Source organism: Mus caroli, chromosome 13 (assembly GCF_900094665.2).
Source record: "Mus caroli chromosome 13, CAROLI_EIJ_v1.1, whole genome shotgun sequence".
Taxonomy (NCBI): domain Eukaryota; kingdom Metazoa; phylum Chordata; class Mammalia; order Rodentia; family Muridae; genus Mus; species Mus caroli.
In genome coordinates this window covers 29393577-29419410 of record NC_034582.1, presented here as the reverse complement: position 1 = coordinate 29419410, position 25834 = coordinate 29393577, and the positions used below count along the sequence as shown (strand labels likewise).

The following is a 25834-nucleotide window of genomic DNA, read 5'->3' as shown; positions in this document are numbered from 1 at the left end:
CCTTAAAGTATGACTAGAAAGATGAAATTTATTATGATCACATTTAGCCAAAACAATAGGATCTGAAACTAAAGCTTCTCCTATTAAAGCTCTGTCAATACCATCATTGCCCGCAGCTAAAGGTCCAGGAAGACCAGAATGAGCTCTTATTTGACCAGTATAAAATGGATTTTTTTTTCAAGAATGATGCTTTTCAATTGTGAAAACAGAGATCCAGCTGGTGTATTGAAATGAAATGTATCACAGGTTTCCAACAAAGGAACTGACTGAGCCACATATATACTTTCAGTAAAAAGATTAAAAGAATCATTTATAGACTGAAAAACATTTAGTACTGCTGTGAGTTCTGCCAGCTGAGCAGAAAGCCCAGGAGTCTCTATGACTACCTGTTGATTATTTATAAGATATCCTGTGAGTCCTTTAGAGGAGCCATCAGTAAATATTAAAAGAGCATTATGTAGAGGTTGTAAAGATGTCATACTAGGAAATATAAACTTATGTACATTTAAAATTTTTATCAGCCTATCTTGAGGATAATGATTATCTATAATGCCTTCAAATCCTATCTGAGCAAGCAACCAATCTGTACTATGCTGCTTTAACCAAGTATTTTGATCCACATTAAAAGACTGAATAATGATATCTGTTTCTTTGCCAAAATGAATCAGTACCTGCTTTCTTCCAAGTATCATAATATGACCCACTGCCTCATAATATGGCTATATATTATGTTTAGGAGATATCTTTGAATGTATCCACATAAGAGGAGCTTTTTGGCATAGTAATTCTGTAGGTGTATGAGTTGTATTAAAAATCAACAAATGTAAAGGCAAAGAATAATGTATATAAGTAACAAATTGTTTTTCAGTAGCTCTTTCTACTTGTTATAAGGTCAACAACCCTTCTGAAGTTAAAACTTGAGGAGAGGTAGGACCAGCACTACCCCTAAGAATATCAAATAAGGCTTTCAATTCTCCTGTAGCAAGCTTTAAATAAGGATAAAGCCAATTAATATCACTGAACAGCTTTGGAAATCGTTTAAAGTTTTTAAATTGTTCGTATGAGTAATTATTTTCTCAGAAAAAACGGCTTGATCTGTAAGCCTAAAACAAATAATTATAAGAATCTTGAGTTTGCACCTTTTCTGGAGCTATTTGTAATCCTTTATTAGCTAATGCTTGTTGTAAATCTCTAGACATAGAAACAAGTCCTGAGGATCTTTTTCTGCTCATAAGATATCATCCATGTAATGTATAATGTATATTATTGGCCATTGCTGTCTTATAGGCTGAATGGCTTGTGCCACTAAATTTTGACATAATGTAGGACTGTTAGCCATGCCTTGAGGAATAACTATCCATTGATACCTTTTCATTGGCTCTTTATAATTAATAGAAGGAACACAAAGCAAATCTTTCACAATCCTGAGGATGCAAAGGAATAGTAAAGAAACAATCTTTCAAAGCTACTATTTTATAATATCCTTTAGATACATTCTTCTCCACTTGCTTGATTTTTTTCTTAATTACAATTATGGATGAGTTAACATCTTGAGCTTGTGATTGAATTGTAAACTGCAGCTAATGGAACATTGGCAGTTTAACTATATTTTTAAATTTCTTTTGTAATATTAGAGCATGCCCATAATTTTGAAAAACAAAACCTAGTTTTAAACCACCATTCTCTTTAAAGTCAATACCAAGAGCATTACTTTCACGTACAAAGTTTGGCTGCCAGTTCTTATATATGAATGCATGACATTGCAACTTTTAATACATATTAAAGAGACATTGTCTTAAATACTATCCTCTGTAAATCTAGTTTCTAGGATAAGAATTACATAAAATATTATCCCAATTTAGAAGTATCTTTAAAGATCTGTTTTCCTGGGTTGGTTCATGCCAGGTGTAATTTAGAATGACTCCAACCCTGAGTTACCAATTTTAAGCTGACTTTCTGTTACAAGCAAAAAGCTGTTGGTCCCTTTAAGAGTGTGACTTGTGTAGATAATCAGCCTCTAGTAGGGCTTTTCCAGCTGTGCTTGACTCCCAGGAACAGTGCAGTGTAGCTTACCAGTTTCTGCTATGCAAATTGAGACTGCCTTTTAAACAAGTTTAACTAAATCAAAGGATGGACAGCCAGCAGATAAAGTTTTAACCTTTTTTTTTTCCCCAACATGAAACACAGAACAACAATCATTCAAACAACAAAACAAAAACAAACATAAATAGACAGACATATGGATAAATGGTGTACCAAGGACAGACGATAAACAGAGAGGAACTAGAACTTGATGTCTCAAAGGGACCCAGATATTCTAACCAGAACTAAGTATATCTCCAGCAGGAGCCAGAGAGGAAGCAGGACCAATTTCTTCCTGACCCTAGGAGAGCTCTGAAATATCTTATATCTATTTTCCTTCTCTTGTGCTAAAATGTCCCGGACAGGGGACAACTCCGTTTCTGAAACCTATTCTCTCTTTCTCTCTCTCATGTTCAAGGCCTAACTCTTTATCTCCTTCTTCTGGGAATTCTGCCAGAGAAGGGAGAAGAGGCACAGTGGTAGCTACCGATAGTTGTTCTCCAGAGCCCTGCTTTTCTAACTTTCCCAATTCCTCCTCAATGTGACTAATTCTTTCATTTATATATTTACCATTCCTATTTCTGGGAATTAAGGACAACATAAATGTACTTGAGCTAAGAATTTTTCTAACATCTGTTTTGGTTGTTGTTGTTTTTTGTTTATTAATCTTTTTATTTTATTTTAAATCCTAACCCTTTCACCTGGAGCAGCTCCTGGCTGTGGACAAATGCCTATTTAGAATTCCCTTGCCCCATTACACCTTAGGCGAAGCCCGTGTTGGGCCAACACCTCTTCAGCCTAGCCTGTATCCTCCTGAAAGCACTTTTTTTTACAGCAGCAGTTTCAAAAAATAAAATTTATGGCTAGTGCTAGTATTAATGCTGCATGTTGCTTACAGTGCTTCATGGATACTTTCACTTTTCTTCTGTTTTCTGTGGCGCTCCACCCAAGACAGCACTTCTCAGTAGTAGTCCCCCCTTCACCCCCACCCCAGTTTTCAAGTCCATCTGTAGCCATCTAGCAGCCATGGTCGAACTGGTTTTACCTCAAAGGGGGGCTAGAAATAAGGCAAAGGGGCGAGAGAAGGATGAAGCTAAGACAAAGGTTCTGATCAAGGCTCAAAGTTTAATAATAAGCTTTGCATTTATAAAGGAAAAAAAAAAACCACAAAATCCATCCACTTCTTCAGCTTGAGTATGTTGTAGCAGCAAGGTCAGCACAAAAACATTAAAGTTCCCATGGGTACCTGCAATTGTAGCCAAGACAGATGTCTGTGTCCAGGTTGATAAGATCTGCTTAGCCTGCTGAAGGCTGGGAATACTGCTCATCTTTTTCAAGGCTGGAAAAGGCCTACCCAAAGCTGAGAAGGCTACACTGGGACACAGGCATTGACCACCTTTCTTTATTTTTCTGTGCCTGCTGAATAAGATCTCTACCTCCAGCCCCAGTAGTTAAAAGTCTTTTCTTCCTTTCTCACTTTAAACTTATGATCTGCTTTGTCACAAGTATGTCCATCCACTAAGTGCTGGCACACTTCTGGCATCGCTAAGTGGAGGTAGCCAAAGCATCCAGAAAGTACCAGAAAGATCAGCTGCCCAATCTGAGGCAAAGTGGCCAAGAGCCAGAGGATAGGCTAGATTGTGGGTCCGCCGGCACTCACCTGGCCTTACTCTCTTCCTTTTCCTACTCGGGAGCGGCCGCACCCTGGCCTTCAGACTCCTCCCGACTCTCCGCCCCCCCTAAGTATTTAAGGCCTCGGGGCGCGGTTGGGGCCTCCTCATCTCTTCTCTGCTTGCTACCAGTCCGGAAATAGAGAATCGAGGAAAATCTAGGGTATGCTCTTCGGTGGGCTGAGGCGGGGGGGGGGGGGGGGGGGGGGGGGGGGGGGGGGAGCTGGGGACGCGGGCGGGTGTGGCGTGCGGCGAGAGTCCTGTGGACCTGACTCGGGTTCCCTCTGCTGCACAGCGGCTTCAGCGGGCCGTGACGCAGCCAAGTGAGTCGCCTTGTGGTCCCAGCCATCTGGTGACATCGCCGCCCTCCCAGATCTGCCAGAGTCCTTGGAGGCGACAGCTAGCGAGGGATGGGGGCTGCGCGGAGCCGGCCTGGCTGCTGCGCGGGGCCCCGGGGCTACAGGTGATCACGTATGTCCTTCGATCTGGAGTGAACCTGGAGACTCCAGAGACGCAGGCTGGTGACGCACTAGGACAGGCGTTGGGATCTGGGAGGTGGGGGAGAGAGACCAAGGGCTGGGTGCTCAGACCCTTTCCTGTCCAGTGTGCCCGAATCTCCCAGGGGCGCTGCCCAGGGTGTGCTGGGGAGTTTGTGACAAATCTTCAGCACCCCGGAGGCCCGCAAACATAAATACTTGTGAGAAACAATTCCAGATCTTTTTTTTTTTTTTNTTTTTTTTCCCCTCCTACTAAACTCACAAATTTGATGTCTGTCAGGTTAGGAGAAAATCATGAGCAAAGTTTTTGACAGTTTCAGTGCCAGAAGAACTTGGCATGTGAACTTGTTTTTTCCTCCCTCCTCCTCTTTTTGATGGACCCAGAGCCTTGTAATATGCTGATCAAGTTCTTTCCTACTGAGATACATGCCTGATCTTCCTCCTTTCCTCCCATTAGGTTAGGTCTTTTCTCCACATTAGGATCAGAAGTATGGATAGCTAGCATTCATATGGTGTCAGGAACACTGAGTGAGGGAAAACTGGGTGAGGTTTGGCACTTATTTTTCTGACTGCTTGGGAGGCAATTGATTGTAATAGGTCTCTTCCGGAGGCTGCTCATTTCCTCCCTCCAGTGGTTTAGGAGGTGGGTGTGGGATCTAAAATATCAAGTAACCTTGGGTAAAAGTATGTGTGATCAGGGACTGTGGCGCTGGGGCTTATGGGATGATTGCTGTTATCAGTTTACATGGGGTGTGTCCTAGTGTTTCAAGGCTGCTCTGAGTAATTGTATCCGCTATGGCTTGTGTCATCGTGCAGAAAGGGTGTGTTTGGGGCACTCTTGGCTCCATATACCAAGTTTATTTGGCTTCCTATACCTGCATGTCTCTCCATACCATCCCATACATGGATTTTACTTTTAGTCAACATGAAGCAGAAATCAAAATCTGATAGAAAACATTGAAGGAGAACTGAGATGTGTTGCTGTATACCTGTAATCCCAGGACCCAGGAGGCTGATGCAGAGTTAGGATCACTTCTGATCCTAATGTGATGCAGAAATGAGAGTTTGAGCCCAATCTGGACTGCATAGACTCTTTCCCCTTTCTTGTTTTCTAAACAGCATGCTAATAGGGATCATTTATCTAGCTTTTACATTGTGCTGGGTATTTACTCATCTCTAGACCATTTAAAGTACACAGGAGCATTTACATTGGTTAGGTCAAATATTAAGTTATTTTACATAAGTAAATTGAACACTTAAAGATTTTGGCATCTTCAGATATCAACTGATACCCTTCAGATACCCAGAAATGACTGTGTATTTAAAGTCCCATTAGTCCATTTCTAGCCCAAAACACCTTTAAATTATTTTAGTGAGTTACAACTGACTCAGGACAACAGCAGTGGATTGAATTAGAGTAATCAACAGTTGTACCTCCCACAATCATCCCCTTCTCTATCCAAAAGAGCCTTCAAGCATGTGCTGTAGGGTCACATGGAATACCAACCCTCTGCTTGCTGGACATGGGATTAAACCACACAGTCAGTCTTTGCAGACCTTTCAGCTGTGTGTTGTCATTGTGCTAGTGAAAGGGAACAGATATTTGACCCTATTGCTTATATGCCCTTCTTGGCCAACCATCTCTGTAACCACTGGCCTCCAACTGCCATACAAATGCCATTCTTTGTGTGTTCTTAGACTTGGAGAAGGTTGGTGATGATTTTCTAATTGGCAGGAGTGGAGTCACTCAGGAGACAATACTCAGGAACACCAAAAGTTACTGTCTTGATTAGGTCAGCATCTTGGCCAGGCCATTGAAGGGCCATCCTGATTATATTGAGGTTTGAAGACCTATTCTAAAAGTGGGCAGCACCGTTCTTTGGAATGCATAAAACATTGACAGCTAATTGAGTACAAATATTCATCTCCCTTGAACTCTGGAGCTATGAGCCAAAGTAAACCCTACCTGAAGTTGCTTTTGTCAACAGACATCACGGAAGTCCTAGATGAGCTCAGTCCAAGAGTTTTAGCATCTGACAAATAGGTAATGCAGAAAGAGAGAGCACAGAGTCAGTGTATGAGAAATGAGCAGTGCCTTCAAAACTGTTTCCATAGTGAAAAGGAAGTTTTCTTAAATTGCTAGTTTAAAAGGGTCCTCCAAGAACCCAGCAAAATGTGTGAGTAGGGTCACAAAATTTGGTGTTTCTGAATATCTGAAATAAGAATAAGAATTCATACGCTTTCAGAGTTAGGGTTGTAGGGAGACAGTAGATAGATCTGGAGTCAGTATGTCATCAGACCTTCCAACAGCAAAACTGGCAGCTGGGAAGCTGTGAAGCCATGCAAAGTCACATGTAACCTTTTGTGGACCCTGCCAAACTCAGTGGCATGGAATAATAACATATTTTCAAATGTTAGAAACCAGAATAGCTATATTCTTTCTTAGAATGTGGTTGGACAATGTGCTGAATCAAAATAAGGGAACAAATAAGTAAACAAGAATATGTTTGGGTCCAGAAAGATGATATAGACAAACAGGTATGATCTCTAGTATTCACAGAACAAGAGCCCAGGAGTCCTGTCACTAATCTGGCCAGTAAGCACTGGTTGTATGAAACATCCGTATAATGAAAGAGGAGAGTAGTATGGTTGAGTGCAGAGATGAATGCCTCCAAGTGCCAGTGGGTCTCAGAAGAGTCAAGTACACGAGAACTTGCAGTGATGATCTAATTTAAAGCATGGCCCATGAGGGCCTTAAAGGAAACATCTATCCCATCTTGTCAACTGTGTGTCCAACCATAGCAACTTGGTTTTCTGTTGTTTCGTGTGTGTGTGTATAATATATGCATGCTTGCTCATATGCATATGTCATGTAGGTGTAGATATACATGTGTATTGACTTGCATATAGAAATCAGAGGCCAATTTTAGATGTGGTTCCATGCACTTCACTTTGTTGAGATAGGCTCTCATAGTTGGCCACCGCGTTTGCTAGGCTTCCGGCCCATGAGCTTCTATATACTCTTCTGTTTCCACCTCCCATCTTGCAGGATTGGAATTGTAGATATGTGCCACCTTGTCTGGCCTTACATGCTCAGGCTTCAAACTCAAGTCCTTACAGTTGCATGGCAGACACTTTATCCACTGAACCATTTCCCCAGCTCAAATCAGCACCAATATTCAATCTATTCTCCAAGCAACACAGTACTTCACAAATCCCATCCTGAAAGAAACCAGGAGGGGAACCATATTGTGTGCTTGGTCTGGAAGAGTTCAGCATAGTACCCTTTTGTTCCTGTAAAGTCAGAATGTTTAAGACCAACAGCTCAGGGCAAAGTAACCAGTATAAAGGGATTCTCGATAGCCATATGAGGACAAGTCTGTGCACCAAAAAGAAAAAAATGTTAGTTCATTAGAAAATTTTACAAAAAGGCTTAAGTCCATGACTAAATTCAGATGAGTCAAATCAGATGACTTAAAGGGCACAAAGGAATTCAGCAGTGTTTATACTCCTAGGAATGTTAAAGCTGAGACATGTATTGCTATTACTTCCGCTGGGTACCCTTCCCTTTCCTGTAGCCCATTACTTCCCCTTCCCTTGTTCTGTCAGTTCCCAACCAGCTCAGAGAAGCCTTAGAGCTGTTGTACTGTCTGACTGAGAAAGGAATTTAGCAACTGCTAGTAGATGATGTGAGCATGAACAGGCCCTCCTCTTACATTAGCTTGCTTCCAACCTGCATGGCTGCATTTGTGGCCCTCCTGGTTGATGTGTCCTCAGAGCCAGTTCCTTCTGGTTCCCCATGTATTGACTTCTACACATAAGAAAGACAAAGATGAGTCAACCCAGTAGGGCTGTACTTCTTCCTGCATGTGACCTTTACTTACCAGGCTGTTTTCCTTTTTTTGTTTACTGAGCAAAAATATCGCAGTGTAAGGGAGAGTGAAGATGTGTCCTACACATCAGCCTGTATTTATGTGATATTAATTCCTCACTCTAGGCTCACCATCATGGATCCTCTACAGGAAGCAAATGGCACCTTTGCCTTAAACCTTTTGAAAACACTGGGTGAAAACAGCTCAAAAAATGTATTTTTGTCACCCATGAGCATCTCCTCAGCCCTGGCTATGGTCTTCATGGGAGCAAAAGGAACCACTGCTAGCCAGATGGCTCAGGTAAGTGCCCCATTTCACAGCAGCTAAGCATCATACATTGTCAGTTGAGCTTGACTTCTTCATTTCCAATTTCAAAGAAAAAAAATTCTATCTTGAGGAACACATGGGAATGAAATAACAGAGGTTGGCAAGCTGAAGGGAATGGTGTATTATCCTTGTTAAGACGCCTTCACTGCCTCACTGGTGTTTACAGTGTGTAGGTGAGGGACAGCTTGAGTAAAAACCCCAAAAGGGTGGATCAGGGTCTCTGTGGTCCCTTCTGTCTTCTCTCTAGCCCTAAATGAAGCTCAGCTGTTTATAGATAAGAAACACTAGACTGAGCTTGTCCCAGGACTTTGGAGTTTCTTCCCAAATGAGGTCACCCTTGGCTGAGATACCAGGGTCAGATCCATTAGGGCTCTTCTTGGATATAGTGCTTTAGCTACAGAAATGCATGGACTGCAGAGGCAGACTGTCCGGGCTGGGAGACAACCTTGGACAGGGACTGCATTCTGGATTAACTCTTAGCAGTGCCTTTCCATTTTTATAAGATGTAATTGTGTTTGTTTCTTCCTCAAATTGCTTCCTGCTTGAAGAGAGTTCTGGCCTACAGGCTTGCCTTCAGTTTGAACTGTCTTTCTTTTAGTTCCAAGCTATTACAACTAGTGATAGGCAGTTCATCTGTTTCCTATGGGAGTAGCTGAAGTCATTCATGTAGCTTTTCATCAGGCTTGGAAAGTCTAAGGAGGTATATCTAAGGTTTGACACCTGGATGTTCACTGTTGGCTGGGATCCTGATTCTTTTTCAAGCAGCTTTATGCGGTAGCAATTACTCCAGTATTTTCCATGTGGCCTCCTGCAGGATGGCTTGGATTTCCTTCTAAGAGCACAAAGGTGGTAGCTGCCAGGCCTTTTAAAACCTAGGCCTGGAACATGGTGACTCTCCTAAATTCTGGTGGTCAGACAGTACTGGAGCCAGGCCACACCAAGAGTAGGGAAGAGACTGCATGTCCTCGTTCAGAAGCCAGCTGCACTTGAGTGACAGCAGGTCTGGTTGGGAGCCACGCTTGAAGCTTGAAGTCATTAGTGACCATGAAGAGCTGGGTTTGTGAAAGGCCATTTCTGTGCTTTTCAGGGCTGACAGGGTACAGAGAGGACCCTAGACAGGGAACCTTCAAGGTACTTTCTTCTTTAACTATATGGGTTTTGAGTAGCTGCAGGATTCTGAGGATGATTTTAGTGCTGACTCATTTCCTATAGCTGGGCCTGATAAAGTTGTATTTTTAATCTGTTTTGATTTCAGGCACTTTCTTTGGATAAATGCAGTGGCAATGGAGGTGGAGACGTCCACCAGGGCTTCCAGTCCCTTCTCACCGAAGTGAACAAAACTGGCACACAGTACTTGCTCAGAACAGCCAACAGGCTCTTTGGGGATAAGACTTGTGATCTTTTAGCGGTAAGTGTCATTCAGAGACGGTAGGCCAAGGATTCACCTTACTCCATTGCCCACTAATAAAGTTTTGTATTTGCTTACAAGCTTTGAAACTATATGTGAGTATATTCCTATTGTACAGAATGTCTAACTAAGAGCTATCCTCTCATTCTGCTCCTTCTCCAAATATGAGCTTCCATAAGTGAGTGTGATGTTTGTGTTCCTGCATAGACAGAAATTCAGTTGGTGAAAAATTCCCATTTGTCGTGCCATTATGTGTATTATTTTTTTAATGAGTTTTTTATTTCTTGAATATTACAAGACTCTGCCTCATCATTATTATTGCTGTTGTTGGTGTGAGAGATAGAACCCAGGGTCTCACACATTTAAGCTACTGTTCTAGCACTGACCCACACCCTAAGCACTGTTCAGTACTATTAGCCATCATATGAAATTCCTGAGTGGAAATGTATGGTGACAGAGTAAACCATTCTTATGTGGGTAGCATTTTGCTTGTCCCCAGTGTGAGCCATTACCAACACAGAGTTATTGAATGTACATTCATGCCCATGTGTCTTAAGATTGTAATATGTATTGCTCCATTGCATTCCCAAATTGCCAGAGATATCAGCAGAGTTTTTATTTTTATTCTTGTCATGAGCTATGAAAAAAATCTTAATCTTTTACATTTTGAGATTAGAAACTTTTTTTTTGAACATGCTCAAATTGAGCATTCTTAAATACAAAAAAAATAAAAAATAAAAAATCTGAAATCTGAAGACTCCTGAAGACATCTGACACTGAGCATTTTGGGTAAAGGACATTTAATTAATATGTGAATTGTTCATTCATTTACTCTGTGGACATTTTTGTGTTGGGTTGTCATCCTTTTTATTGCTTTATAAGAGATTTCCTTTTTGTAATGTATGAGATCAGTCTTACTCTTTTATTGTAATTTTCTAACCTATTTCAGATCTCTACAGGTTTATAATGATGTGATAATAAAGAGGGTAGCAGAGTGTTAGGTCAGACAGCAATAAGTTCTGTGCACTAGTTTGTTTATTGCACATTATTTTACTTTCTTTGCATCTTTAGCTGCTTTCTATGTTACTATCATTTTTAGGCTTTTTTATATGAAGAAAAACAAAACTTTTAGCAAACAAATGATTAGCTTACTCATTTTCTTTTTTTTGCTGAATTTTTTTAAAAAAGCATTGATAATTTAAATTGTTCTTTTCATGTGGATCTCAACTAGATTTAGTAATATTTTGAGTTACTTCTCACTAATTTATCATTAAAGATTCCAAATCCTAAACCTGGCGAGGTGGTGCATGCCTTTGAGCCCAGAGGCAGGCAGATCTTTGAGTTTGAGGTTAGCCTGGTCTACCACGTGGGTTCAGGACAACCAGGGGCTACACAGAGAAACCCTGTCTTGAACACACCCCTCTCCATAAAAAAATAAAATTGAATCCTAATTGCTATATGCGATTAGATTTTTTCTTAAGATTGGTTAGTTGTTACTTAAAAAAAATAGTAGCTTAAACTGACAGTGCACGGTGTGTTTCAAAATTGTACAGTCATTCACAGGTATAACAAGGTATCAGTATGTGAATAGCCTGTTTTCTTTTTTCTTTCTTTCTTTCTTTTTTTATTGTTGTTTGTGGGGTTTTTTGGAGACATATTCCCTGTATCCTAGAGTACCCTCAAATATAGCTAATGGATTACTCTGAACACCTAACCCTCTTGCCTCTACCTCCTCAGTGCTGAGATTACAACATGTCTCTACCTCCGGGTTTATGTGATGCCAGATTTGAATCCAGGATTTTTTGCAGAATAGATAAAAACTGTACAAATTGAGCCATGGCCCAGCCCCCTAGACTGTTCTTAGGTTGAGATGTATTAAAGATGTTTCAGATGCAGAACATGGAAATCGGCAGAGCACAGACTTGTGTAAGGGTTAGAAAAACTGATCTGTGAATTTCACCTTGGCACTGTACTGAGACGTCAGGGATGTAAAGCATTTGCCATGAAAAACATCTATTAAAGAGCTGATAAGTGGCTTAACAATTGAAAGGCCTGGCTTCTCTTCCTTCTTTCCAGCTTGGGTTCTATTTCTAGCACCCACATGACAGCTCAAGCCATCTGTAACTATAGTTTCAAGGAATTTGAAGCTCTTTTCTGGCTTTCCTGAACAGAGGCACACACTAATATACATGTAGGCATAATATTAATTCACATAAAATATATATAATAATAAATATAATAAAGTAGCCTGTCCACACCCCGCATTGACCCTCTGAGGTACAGCCATCACTGTCTCCTCATTTACAGGGTTTCAAGAGGTGTAGAGAGACCAGCTAATGTCATTCAACTGATACTCAGACTGTGGTGTTGCGATCCTGTATCATAATTCTGTTTTCTTCAGGGCCTGGAGAGATTGCTCATTTGCTAAATAAAATTGCTGGTTATCTTAGTCAGGGTTTCTATTCCTACACAAACATCATGACCAAGAAGCAAGTTGGGGAGGAAAGGGTTTATTTGGCTTACATTTCCATACTGCTGTTGATCACCAACGGATGCAGGACTGGAACTCAAGCAGGTCAGAAAGCAGGAGCTGATACAGAAGCCATGGAGGGATGTTCTTTACTGGCTTGCTTCCCCTGACTTGCTCAGCCTGTTCTCTTATAGAACCAAGACCACCAGCCCAGAGATGGCCCCACCCACAAGGGACCTTTTTTCCTCTTGATCACAAATTGAGAAAATGCCTTACAGCTGGACCTCATGGAGGCATTTCCCCAACTGAAGCTCCTTTCTCTGAGATAACTCCAGCTGTGTCAAGTTGACACACAAAACCAGCCAGTACAATTGACCCCTTGTCAACTTGACACTCAAACACATCACTATTAAGTCTCAACCCTTACATTCTTATTCATCCCCAAGATCTAAATAACTTTAAAAATGCACAGTCTTTACACATTCTTAAAATTTCAATCTCTCTTAAAACCCAAAGTCTTTTTACAATTAAAAATCTCTTAACTGTGGGCTCCACTAAAATAGTTTCTTCCTTTAAGAGGGAAAATATCAGGGCACAGTCACAATCAAAAGCAAAAATCAATCTCCAACCATCCAATGTCTGGGATCCAACTCACAATCTGGGATCCTCCAAGGGCTTGGGTCACTTCTCCAGCCCTGCCCTTTGTAGCACATGCATTGTCCTCTAGGCTCCAGATACCTGTACTCTACTGCTGCTGCTGCTGTTGGTGGTCATCTCATGATACTGGCATCTCCAAACCAAGGCATGACCCCTTCAGTCCTGGGCCATCAATTGCAACTGAGGCTGCACCTTCACCAATGGCCTTCCATGGCCTCTCACAGTGCCGAGCCTCAGCTGCTCAGCATGACCCCTTCATGCCTTCAAAACCAGTACCACCTGGGTGACCCTTACACATTACCAAGTCCCGCTGCAGCAGGAGTACAGCCTTGGCTATCTCTGGAACACAGCCAGAAAACACTTCCCAGAAGATGGAACCTCAACGATGCTGGTCTCTTCTTAAATCACCGCTAATTTCTTAGCTCCAGCTAACCAGCATCAATAGTCCCAGTAATGCAAAGTTTCTGCTTTAGTAGTTCTGGTATCTTGTCAATCACAGCTGATTCTTCAGCACCAACTAACCAGAACTACAGAATTTTCACAATCAAAACAGCAATGGCCCTGAAAAGTCTTTAATTTTCCCTCTGAAATTTCACAAGCCAGGCCTCCATCTTCTGCACTGTTCTCAACATTATCTTCCAAGCTCCTACACAACATCTGACAGAACTCTTAACAACGAATGGATCTTCAAGCCCAAAGTTTCAAAGTCCTTCCACAGTCCTCCCCAAAACATGGTCAGGTTGTCACAGGAATACCCTACTATGCTGGTACCAATTTGTCTTTGTCAGGGTTTCTATTCCTACACAAACATCATGACCAAGAAGCAAGTTGGGGAGGAAAGGGTTTATTCGCCTTACACTTCCATACTGCTGTTGATCACCAAAGGATGCAGGACTGGAACTCAAGCAGGTCAGAAAGCAGGAGCTGATGCAGAAGCCATGGAGGGATGTTCTTTACTGGCTTGCTTCCCCTGGCTTGCTCAGCCTGCTCTCTTATAGAACCAAGACTACCAGCCCNTACCAGCCCAGAGATGGTCCCACGCACAAGAGGATCTTCCCCCTTGATCACTAATTGAGAAAATGCCTTACAGTTGGATCTCATGGAGGCATTTCCCCAACTGAAGCTCCTTTCTCTGTGATAACTCCAGCTGTGTCAAGTTGACACACAAAACCAGCCAGTACACTGTTATAAAAGCAAACATGTCCCAAGTTTAGATCCCCAGCACCCACATAAAAACCCAGCATGAAGTTTCATGACTGTAGGCTTAGTACTAGGAGTTAAATAGACAGGTAGATTCCTGGAGTGCGCTGGGAAGCCTACTCAGCTTAATTGCTGAGTTCAGTGAGAGGCTGTCTCAAAAAATAAGGTGCAGAGCTCTTGAGAAAGATATTCATATTCTAGCTTTCACATACACCCGTGCACACACGTGTACATACCTAGATGAAATGTACGTTTACCACACACATGAATATATAAATGAAAATACAAACAGTTCTCTCAAATAAGAATTAAATATGTAGGTATGAGATGAGCTGTTTCATAGAAATATTGAGAAACTATTCTATATACACTTGTAAAAGTAATTTTTGGGCTTTTCTATACTATTCTAGTCCCCAAGTATTGACACAGAGACCCTATATTTATTAACAAGCGTTATGCACTGTAGCTGGGCAGATGCACACCTATTTTAACCCTCTATGGCTGCTACTTCCTAGCCACAAGCCCATTACTGGCCATCTTAGCCTTGCCCTGGCTGCACCTTCTGTATCATTGTCCTTGTGATGACTTCTCTGGCCACCTGCTCATGGCAAATGCTCATGGTCATATTTTCTCCTGGCCCATTCTCTTTACCCACCAGAGCCTCTCTCACTGGGATTGCTAGCTTCTTCTTCTCTGGCCCAGATTTTGGCTGATCCGCTTTTTATTAACCAATCAGAGGTGATGAAAAACAATTTTTACACATCACTGAGACAGGAGATGCTCCAGTGATCATGATGAGATGTCAGTGATCATGACAATGCAAATGTATTACTACAACCAGATCTCTGGGCACAGAAATCAGTGTCTGAATACACAGTGCACAAAACTATTCCCCAACACACAGTGTTAGCATAATGGGAATTTTAGCCCATTTATGTTGTATTGACTTTTGTGTTGTAACATGGCAGAATGTGGGTAGTCCTCAATGTCATTGCCATTTCATAGAGTATATCAGCAATGGCTTGTACTTTTGTGTATCTTATGGTGCTGGTGATCAGTTCCCTGTAAGGCCCTGTGCATGCCAAACTGGTCCTTCACTTCTGTGCTGCACCACTCGAGGTTTTGTGAATTGCTTACTCCATGAAACTGAGCTGCCTGACATGGTGACCATGAACACAGAGCTATTCAAATTCCATATCATGAAGTACAATAAATTAAAATGAAACTTCAGTTTCATAGCTTCCATGGCCACACCCCTAGTGTCTGTCTCTATAGGTGACACTATATTGAGTGGTGGAAATTTGTGTTTCTTTTGGCATAGAAATTTGTGGTAGAAGGTCCAGGCCATGCACAGCACAGAAGTGTCATAGCTCTTGTGGGGTTAACCCATACTCTGCCAGTGTGGTGGTCTCTTAGAGTGACAGCAGTGTGATACTGCATCTGAGGGTGCTCCCAATAATCTCCTTGGGCTTCAGCTACTACCTCAAGGGTCCAACTGTTCATCATGTTTTTTAGTAAGTCTTATACCAACCAGCATCTTACCTCATTCATAAACTAAGGGTCATGCTGGACAGCTGGAAAAAGGAAGAATGGATTTTTATATTCTTTCCATATATTTGTTTTCATTAAATTTTAATGAATTTTAATTTCATTACATTTTGATTATCTGCTTTTGGGCATTGGGAAGGAGGCTGCTGGTGCTAATTACTTCCATGGCTGTATAATTGTTCTGTCTCAGTCTTTTAAAGATTCCTGCCGCAAGTTCTATGAAGCAGAGTTGGAAGAGCTGGACTTTCAGGGTGCTACAGAGGAGTCCCGACAGCACATCAACACCTGGGTAGCCAAAAAGACAGAAGGTGAACACAGAGTTTCTCTATTTGTTTGTTTTTAGTGCTGAGATTTGACTGCAGGTCTCCGAGCATTCTGCCCAGGATCTCCTCTGCCACTGAGCTATATTTACCCCATCCCTCTTAAGCAGTTAAGCCTACTTAAGAAAATGATACATTGAGTTGTTTGTTTGTTTGTTGTGAGTTTGTGTATGTCTATGCACACCTGCAGTCAGGACAACACACAAGAGTTAGTTTTCTCTTTCGACCACTGGGTCTTAGAGATTCTATTTAGTTCTTCAAGTTTGCCAGACCATTCCCCTGTCTCTAGTCTTTTTGCTTTCATTTTTGTTTTTGTTTTTGTTTTTTGAGACAGAGTCCACCACATAGCCTATACTGTCCTGGAACTTACTCTGTAGACCAGGTTGTCTTGGAACTCAGGGATCCATTTGACTTTGCCTTCTCACATTAAAGGTGTGTTAGGCTCAGCCCATAAATCTGAACTCTTAAGCTTTACCCATCACAACTCGTTTTTGCCTGAGAAATTTTTTGTATGACCTTGTACAATATACAAGACAAGTATACATTTAGATAGTCTATAGAAATGTTTTAAAACAACTCGTTGGTATACCTATATGTATCATAATTAAAGATGGAGCCAAACTTTCATATTAATGAGGGAGTTTATCTAAACACAATACAATCCAAAGAGATAATAAATTTAAAGCTTTAAAAAAATCTTCGTATGTATTTATGTCTGTATAAAATTATGTGCACCCTGTGCCTACAGCTGCTTGAGAGTCCAGAGAGTGACAGATCTCTGGAACTGAAGTTATAGGCAGTTGTGAGTCACCTAATGTGGGTGCTATATGAACTTTGAAGCATTTAATCATCTATTCATCTTCCCAAAGATGTAATAACTTGATGCTTACTTGCTGAGAATAAGAGTATGAATATGTGGAAAGACTATTTTTCACAATGAAGCTATTCTGTCTATAAGAGCAGAAAAAATTGTATGTAGTCACAAATGCTGCATTTCTAACATGACAGTTTTGAGTATGAGCTGATATGTTTGACTCATTGTTTGTTGGCATTGTATTTCATAGCGCAGTACAAAATGTTCATGTATGTCAGGACCAAGGTCACAGTGAAGTGATGTAAAGCAAGATGGAGCCACTGCCATAAGCACCTTGGGTTCATGAATTTGAACTGAATGAAGCTCTGGTTATTGCATGTTCAGAATGCTTTGACCATTGGCAGTTTTTTCAGTAACTACACATTAGACAGTATGATCACAATACGCAGTTTACAGGGCTTTTTTCTAAGTAGATACAGACTTTACAAAGCGGTCTCTAAAATACTGTCAGTATCTGACACTTTGCTTAGCTCTTTCCTGTTCCTTTTTATTTTTACTTTTTAAAGATAGAGACTCACTATGTATTGCTGACTGACCTTGTTATATAGACCGGGTTGGCTTCAAAATGGGCTTGGTCCTGAGATTAAATGGCGTATTACTACATCTGGCTTTCTTCAGCTTTTAACAGTGTGTCTGTGATGTCTCCCAATATTTGATATACCTATTCTAGAACTGACCAACCTGCTGTCTCTCCCATCCTTGGTCTATCCCTCCCTCCTCTGTGGATATCAACACACATGTGGACATATTCTCTCTCACACACACATGCATAAACATAATTAAAAATAAATCTTAAAAAACAAAAAGGTGTCTTTTTGTTGATGTCAAGGTTGTTGCTTTAAGGCTAAATGTCTCTTTATATTGAGAGAAGTGAAATCTCTTATGTAACCTTCTGACCAGAGCCGCAGGTGGTGCCATTTGCCTATCAGCCCTTGGCACATATCAGCCACCTCTGTTAGCCAATTGGGTCTTGTCTTTTTACTGTCCTCCTGTTGCTATGAAGAGACACCATGACCAAGGCAACTATTATAAAAGAAAGAATCAAATTGGGAGCTTGCTTACAGTTTTAGAAGGGTTATTTCATGATCATCTTGGCAGGAAGCAGACAGATGAGGTGCTGGAGCAGTATCCAAGAGCTTTCTATCCTAACCCAAAAGCAGCAGGAAGAGAGAAGGGTGGGAGGTGCTGTGGGTTTTTGAAATCTAAAGACCACTCCCAAAAACACATCTTCTCCCTCAGTACAACTGAGGCTGAGCATGCAAATATATGAGCCTATGGGGCCCACTCTCATCCATACCACCACAAGTCTTTAATTAGTTTTCTTTTTTAAATTCATTCTTTCAGATAAAATCAAAGAGCTGCTGTCTCCAGGTACAGTGAATTCTGATACATCACTAGTCCTTGTGAATGCCATCTACTTCAAAGGAAACTGGGCGGAACAGTTTAACAAAGAGCACACCAGGGAGATGCCATTCAAAGTCAGCAAGGTAACCACAGTGCAGTAACTAAGGAGACTCCTGGGCAAGGTCCTCTGTTCACACTGGCTTCTAAAACAAAAGGAGGCTCCTCATGTAGCCTGTGCTTCTAGTGTCTCTGGGCAGCTCTTCAGGCAGGACCCTCTCTCAGCCACCAGGAGGTTACCAATGATGGCTGCAGGCTATATGGTTTCAGTCCTGGCCCTGCTTCTGTCAAGGGCTATCCTGTCACTGGCAGATGTTGAGGCCAAACCTGATGGCAGAGCTCTGCAGTGGTCTTTCATAGAAGTGTGAACATAAAATCCAAACTCCACATGTGGTTTATGAGGCTCCTTCTGGCCCAGAATGCAGCCCATTCCTTGTGCACAGTCTGTTAAGTTGTCTTCTCTGAAGTGCTGCTGTCTTGGGTCTCCTGCCTCCTTCAAGAGGACCACACCTTGTGTTGGTTCCTACAAAACAATACAGATGGAAAGTAACCTTTCTTATCCTGTTGGAAAAACAGCTAAGGGCAGAGAGCTGTCTGAGTGCCTGACTTATGATTGGCTCCTCCTCAGGCCTTTGAGGAGGAGCCCAAGGCTGGGGGTTCCAATAATTCTGAACATCCAGACCCTGGGTAAAGGGGAGTTGGGAACAAAGTGGACCTGTGGGCTGGGGCTGGGATGGGGAACTCTGGCTTAGCTCATTAGTAATTGTTCTTAGCTTAGTGGTGGTTATGGGGAGAACAGAGGGGCCTTCTGTGGGAGACTTAGGCTGTAGATGAAGGCTTTCTCCGTGCTCCCTGCGGTGGTTCGTGATGAAAGAGACAGTCCATGTTTATCCATACTGTTTACTGACTATTCATCATGGAAAATGGCTGCATACCACCTTTTCAGGGTAGACCATTAAATACCTTTTGTAGGAAAGAATGTCCAGGAAGGGAATCTTACTGGCAAAACCCTCAGGGCCTCATTATCGAGAACTCTCTTATCTACATGACCATAGGTCAATTGGTGATACTTGTTCCAGGCCAGGAATCTGGTAAGGAGCTGCTTACTGTCCCAGGTGAGTGCCTGGGTGCTGGGGACTCTGAACCTACTCAAACTTACCAATTTTTTGTTGCAGGAAATAGTTTTCTTAAAAAATGAACCGGTTCATTCCTGCACTTGTGCCAGCAACTCTCTGTCCTGTGGGGCTGGCCTGCCATTCAATGCCGGGCAATGGCCGACCTGTTTTTATCTCATGGAGACTCTCTGGTCTGGAGCTCCCAAAACGTCTCCACCCAGCTCGCTAAGTTCCCATTGGTGGGTTGCTACCATGCCAGCTCCGTGTTTCAAATCCCCCACCACCTTTGTGGTGTCCTTCAGGCAAACCCACACTTTGCTGCCGTACCTTTCTCCTGAGAACACAGACAAGTCGCCTCATAAAGGAAAATGCAATACAAACTTAGTTCAGAAACAATGGTAACTCAATTGCTGGGAGCAACAACTAAAATCCTAATTTGTAAGCCTTATTAAATCTAAATCCTCCAGTGGCGAAACCTGAGGGATCCGCCATTGAAACTGGGAGACACTCGTAATTACACCTTGTCCTCATGCTATCCTGGTACAAAAGGACCTCTCTCCTGCTTCCTCGCTTCCTCCATCCAACCTACTTGCCCAGTGATTGGCTCCTTTATTCATTAGCGGACTTGTTTACATGAAGTCACTTGAGTATGCAACCCCTCCTAAGAGAGTGGAATTAGCATCAAAATACAAACAGCACCAGGCTCATCCACAACAGTTTCCTGGCATGGTCCATTGTCCCACACTGGAGGGCAGGGAATGGGTGGAGCCTGGGGCTGCAGGCTGGGAGTGATGTTCTTGGGAACTGGCTCTCCTTTCCTGCTATACCACCTTTAGCATGGGATATTTTTCCTCATGCTCACAGCAGGGCTTTGACCCTGATATAGTCCACAAGGAAGGACATAGGACTGAAAGCAAAAAGCTTTTTTTTTTTTTTTTTTTTTTTTTGAGATCTTTCCCATATATAACATAAGTGCAACTACTTACTGTGGGTCCTATTAGATGCAGAGTTAAAAGCATTGTCTTGTTTACTTGTCTGCACACTAGGACACAGACAACTGTGTGACTACAACAGCTCCTGATAGTAATCATATATGTGGCAATGCCTCCAAAGACACAAAATTTTCTGTCCTGTGGATTTTTATTTAAATTATGAGCAGAATTTCTGCCCATTAGTTTACCAGATCACTTGTGATCTTACTGTGTACCATGCACTAGCTTGCTGAGTGTGCCTGCCCTCATGAAGCTCTGTTTTTCTGGGGAGAGAAGTTTGATATAAGCATAGGTAAGAACACCGTAGTTGGCTCCAGAGACACACAGAAGTAGTGGCAGGATGCTGTGCTTGAGTGTAGTGGCAGTGAGAGCTGCTGAGGAATCCTTCACTGTAAGACTGCATAGACACCAGAAGCATGTTCCAGATTCTTCAGACCACTGTTTTGGTAGAAAGAAACATAATCTAGTTAACCACAACACTACAAACAGCCATATGACCAAAGAAGAGAGAGTGAAGTAGAATAGGAAGCAGGGTGGGCTCTGTATTATTCCAGGGTATTTTAAGGATTTAGTTAGCCTTTGTTCCTGGTAGAGTGGTACCACAAAATGTTGTCCAGCCACTGAAGGGTGGTCTGACTTGCCTTGTGCTGGGACTTATAATAGCTGCTATGCTGAGGTCAGTGGCAAGGAGGTCATCCCAGGGCTGTGCTGGTGGCAGTCTTTTAAAAAAGCAAAGTCAGGTTTGGGTTATAATTCAGAGATACAGACAATACAGTTTTGTAATGAGTCAAATCAGGGTATTAGAGAAAGACTGGAGTCAAGGACATGAAATGGGTTTGGTAACTGGAAGGAGGACATCTCTGTCAATCAGTATGAGTAAGACTTGTAGGTAGAGCAGCTACAAAAAATAATATCAAAGTGAAAGAGTCAAATAGACTATAAAATAAGTATTCCATTGTTCAAGTTCAGGCTAGAACAGAGAATTTGAGAATTATGTTCAAAGTCATGAGAATATATGAGACCCCAATAGAACAGAATTTTTGGCCTAGGACATCACAAGTGTTTGGTGAGTGGGTCAGTCAGCTTTCTGTCATTAAAATGTGGAGATAATCTAATTTAATAATAGAAAGGGTTTATTTGACTCAGTATTAGGGCTTTAAGTCTATGATGAGATGGGTCCATTGGTTTGGGCCCTGTTTTGAGGGTACTGGAATGGAATACTGGGAGCAGGCATTGGAGCAAAATGATTTTCCAAGACCAGGAAGTAAAAGACAGGAAAAAGCCAAGAATTCCTCAGTTCTGTTCTGCTCAGTGATATAAATTCCTCCTTCTAAGCCTCGCCTATGAGAGTTTCCACCACTATGCCATGCATGGTGGCAAACACCTTTAGTCCCAACAGTGAGGAGGCAGGAAAAGGTAGCTCTCTGAGTTCAAGGCCAGCCTGGTCTCTGTAGCAAGTTCTAGATCACCTAGGGCTATAGAATGAGACTCTATCTCAAACAAACAAGATTCTATCTCCTCAAACTTGCACATTGAGGACCAGCCTTGAAAAATGGGCCTTAGGGGTCATGTAAAGTCTAAACCTGTGTTTGAGAGGCTGATGAAGTATTCTAGAAGTCAATTCAAAAATATACTCTCAAGGCTGGAGAGATGGCTCAGCAGTTAAAAACACACATTGTTCTTGAAGAGGACTGGAGTCAAAATCTAGTATCTCATAACCATCCATAGCTCCAGTTCCAGGGGATCTGATATCCTTTTCTGAAATATACAGGCACTAAATGCCCATAGTCATGTGGTACATGTATATACATGCAGGGCAAACACTCTAAAATACAATTTAAAGAAGCAAATGTGCCTAGTTTCAGTGCCTGGCTACTTTGGTTGAATTTGCCCAATGTGTCACATGTATCACCTTTCAACTTAATATTTATCCTTCCTTTACAGGATGAGGAGAAACTTGTGCAAATGATGTTTAAGAAGTCTACCTTTAAGATGACCTATATTGGAGAGATATTCACTAAGATTCTGTTGCTTCCCTATGTCAGCAATGAGCTGAACATGGTTATCATGCTTCCAGATGAACACGTTGAACTGAATACAGTAAGGATCATTGGGCCTTGATGGAGCTGTGATGGAGGAAGAGTGGTGTTTGAGTTTGTGCTGGGGAAGCTCTCCTTTTTTAATCTTCCATTCTTGTGTGAGTGTGGTAGAACCCAGGACCTAGAGCATGCCTAGTAAACACTCACCACTGAGCTGCTCCCTGTCCCCTCCCAGTTACCATAATAGGTAACAGCCACACTTCCTTGGGCACTGTAGAGTGTTACTGTTGTTTCAGTTACCTGTTGTGACAGCACTGTCCTAATGTCTTCACCTCTCTTCTAGGTGGAAAAGGAAATAACTTACGAGAAATTTATAGAGTGGACAAGGCTGGACAAGATGGACGAAGAAGAGGTAGAAGTATTTCTCCCAAAGTTTAAGCTGGAGGAGAATTATGACATGAAGGATGTCCTCTACAAGTTGGGCATGGCTGATGCCTTTGGCGGCAGGGCAGACTTTTCTGGAATGTCTTCCAAGCAAGGCTTGTTTCTGTCTAAGGTTGTGCATAAGGCCTTTGTGGAGGTTAATGAGGAGGGCACAGAGGCTGCAGCTGCTACAGCTGGCATCATGATGGTGAGGTGCATGAGGTTCACTCCCCGCTTCTGTGCCGACCACCCCTTCCTTTTCTTCATTCAGCATGTTAAGACCAATGGAATTCTGTTCTGTGGCCGGTTCTCCTCTCCCTGAGCAAAGGTGTTCCTGTCAGTCTTTGATCCTCTCTCCATGGTTTGCTGTAACCCAAGTGACCTTATCCATAAGTGCAATGGCAATTATGAAATAAAGGGCTTTATGGCACCCCACCTGCAGAACTGAGAGTCTGTCTGCCTCACCGGAGGGCTTTTTCTAGGATCTGGATTTGCACTTCTGTGGGTTTATGGTGTTGCTGGCTCCAGAGCTCATCCCTGCTGCAGGACCCTGTGGCTGCCAACTCAGGCAGCCATGAGTGCTTCTGTCCTTTTCCTTGGTAGCATCAGGATCTCATCCCACTTTAAGTGAAAAAAAGCCAGTGAGTTGAAGCGTCAAGGAATGGACAGTAGAGAAAGCTCCTTTGCCCTATATCTGCTTTCCCTGTCATATGCTATGACACATAAGCCTCTTTAGATACTTACTGACTACTTTCTCCCAGGGGTTGGAAACATGAGGTCATTCACTGACAGAAGCCATGTATAAAAGGCTATAACAAGCAAGTGAGTTTTCTGAAGATGGCCTACTGCTTTGCATGGCTGCAATGGGTGTGCTGTGGAGAGGCACAGCCCCAGAGACTTTGTCTCAGGATTCATTCCCACTGCTCATATGCCTCTCCTGCCACTATAATATAGCCCAATGATTCCTGGGCATCAGCCCACTCTATTAGGCAAATTTCCTGCACATCAACATGAAGATGGACTTTCATGAATTAATGGTGTTTATATGAATTAATGACTATAGAAGTCAAATAATTTTAGGAAGAAAGTTTAAGGAGATGGTTTTAGTTGTTTTTTATTTTCCAGAAAGATGTAATAAAGTTAGAATTAAGAATAGAATGTGCAATCTCCTTATAGAATAGTAAATAAAGGCTACATTATAAGGAATACAACGAGCCTTCATAAATTGCACTATGAAGAGAAATAGGCTTGGAACAAAATTGTGGTCAAGGAAAAACATTCTAGATCAGGTCTAAGGATGGAGCCACAGATATGCCATCTGATAAAACAAGGCCACTTGAAACTTTTGCTTTGAACTTATAATGAGCTTATAGAATGAAACAGTGCTTTGACATCATCCTTCACTTAGTTCCCTTTTGTATAAGATTTTATCTATGAGGTAATTTTATAAAGAACATCTTTTCTAAAGGTATAAAAAGGTTGAGAGAAAAAACAAAGTGTGGCTGTTGGGATTCTGTTTTATCTACCAAATGTATGTATGTCTGCCTGTCTATATGTATGTACATACATGTGTATGTAGGTAAATGTGTGTGTACCTACACATGTATACACACTTGTGAAATTGATGAAACAGGTGGTCAGGCCTGGCCAGAGTATGACCTCTCTATCCTTTTCTTTCTTACCAGCCACATAAGAGTTAAAAAGTTCAGCAGTTCTTGCTAGGCATTCTTATTTGGAGACAGGGTTTCTCTGTGTAGTCCTGGCTGTCCTGGAACTCACTTTGTAGACCAGGCTGGCCTTGAACTCAGAAATTCGCCTGCCTCTGCCTCCCAAGTGCTGGGATTAAAGGCGTGCACCACCACCGACTGGTCTTGCTAGGCATTCTTGTCAGCTCTAGATAATTACGTTTTGTTCCATCAGTGGTGCTGACTCTGTAAATTGCCCGCTGCTGTCAGCTGGGGGGTTGGGGGATGTTGACTGCTAGTAGCATTGACCCCAATCACTGTTGCCACACCCCTAATTGCCTATGATGTCAAAGCTGGCCTTTGAAAATTCACATAAATACCAGATAACTTTATATTTAGTGACAAGTATTATAAATAAAAGGTGACAAGTTTCTGCAGCCATGTTGCGCACTTTCTGGAAATACAATAGAAGCATTTATGAGGAAGGTAAGAAATTAAAGGGGTCAGGGTCTGTGTGAAAGAGTCACCTTGAAAATCTAAAGGATGGCAAGAAGAACTTTCCATGACCTATGTGCAGTTTTGCAGTTGCCAGGATCCCTTCTGACTTCACTGATGCTGCTGTGGTGACAATAGAATTGAGTAACATTATGACAAATGGAGTTGATGTGAAGAAAGGGTGAGCAAGGCTTGCTGCTTTTGATGCTCACCATTTTTCTGTGTTCTGTTGCTATAGCAAAAATGGGCTAGAAAGCATGAGCATGGTGGTACAGATGAATGATTCTAGCACTTGGGAAGTAGAGGTGGAAGGATCTAGTATCAAACCATCTGGAATTAACTGGAGTTTAATGACACAAGTTAAATAGACCTAGCATGCACTGACAGCATGCAAATACTAAAGAAATCACATTTCTCAGCATCCCATGGAAATTTCTCCATAATCTATGACATATTAGGAAAGATAGCAAGTTTCAACAAATTTAGGAAAATTGAAATAACATCTTCCATTCTGTCTGACCACAGTTGAATAAACCTGGCTACCAATACAAACTACAGAAAGCACACATACCCATGGAGACTCAACAACACACCTGAATGGCAGTTGGGTCAAGGAAGAGATGAGTAAGGAAATTAATAATTCCTAGAATTGAATGAAAATGAAAATACAACCTACCCAAACCTATGGGACACAAAACAGTTCTAAGTGGAAGGAGTTCATTGCAGAAATAAGTACCGACATCAAAATTTTGAGAGGTG

General features: G+C 41.9%; 1 protein-coding gene across 7 annotated transcripts in view; it reads left to right on the top strand.

Moving 5' to 3' along the window:
- LOC110307947 (serpin B6) overlaps window positions 1-23339 on the top strand; it is an 83762-nt gene extending 60423 nt beyond the window's left edge. For 5 of the 7 annotated variants that reach the window (XM_021180254.1, XM_029468647.1, XM_029468645.1 and 2 more), the window contains 6 exons: window positions 8247-8421; window positions 9704-9856; window positions 15922-16039; window positions 18270-18412; window positions 22378-22533; window positions 22816-23336. In XM_021180254.1, the coding sequence (XP_021035913.1) occupies window positions 8257-8421; window positions 9704-9856; window positions 15922-16039; window positions 18270-18412; window positions 22378-22533; window positions 22816-23217 (1137 nt within the window). In that variant the 5' untranslated portion in view covers window positions 8247-8256 and the 3' untranslated portion in view covers window positions 23218-23336. Of the gene's footprint in view, window positions 1-3677; window positions 3916-4047; window positions 4216-8246; window positions 8422-9703; window positions 9857-15921; window positions 16040-18269; window positions 18413-22377; window positions 22534-22815 lie in introns of those variants that run through there. The other 2 variants (XM_021180252.2, XM_029468648.1) reach the window with 2 other exon arrangements.
- Window positions 23340-25834: the final 2495 nt, after the last annotated feature.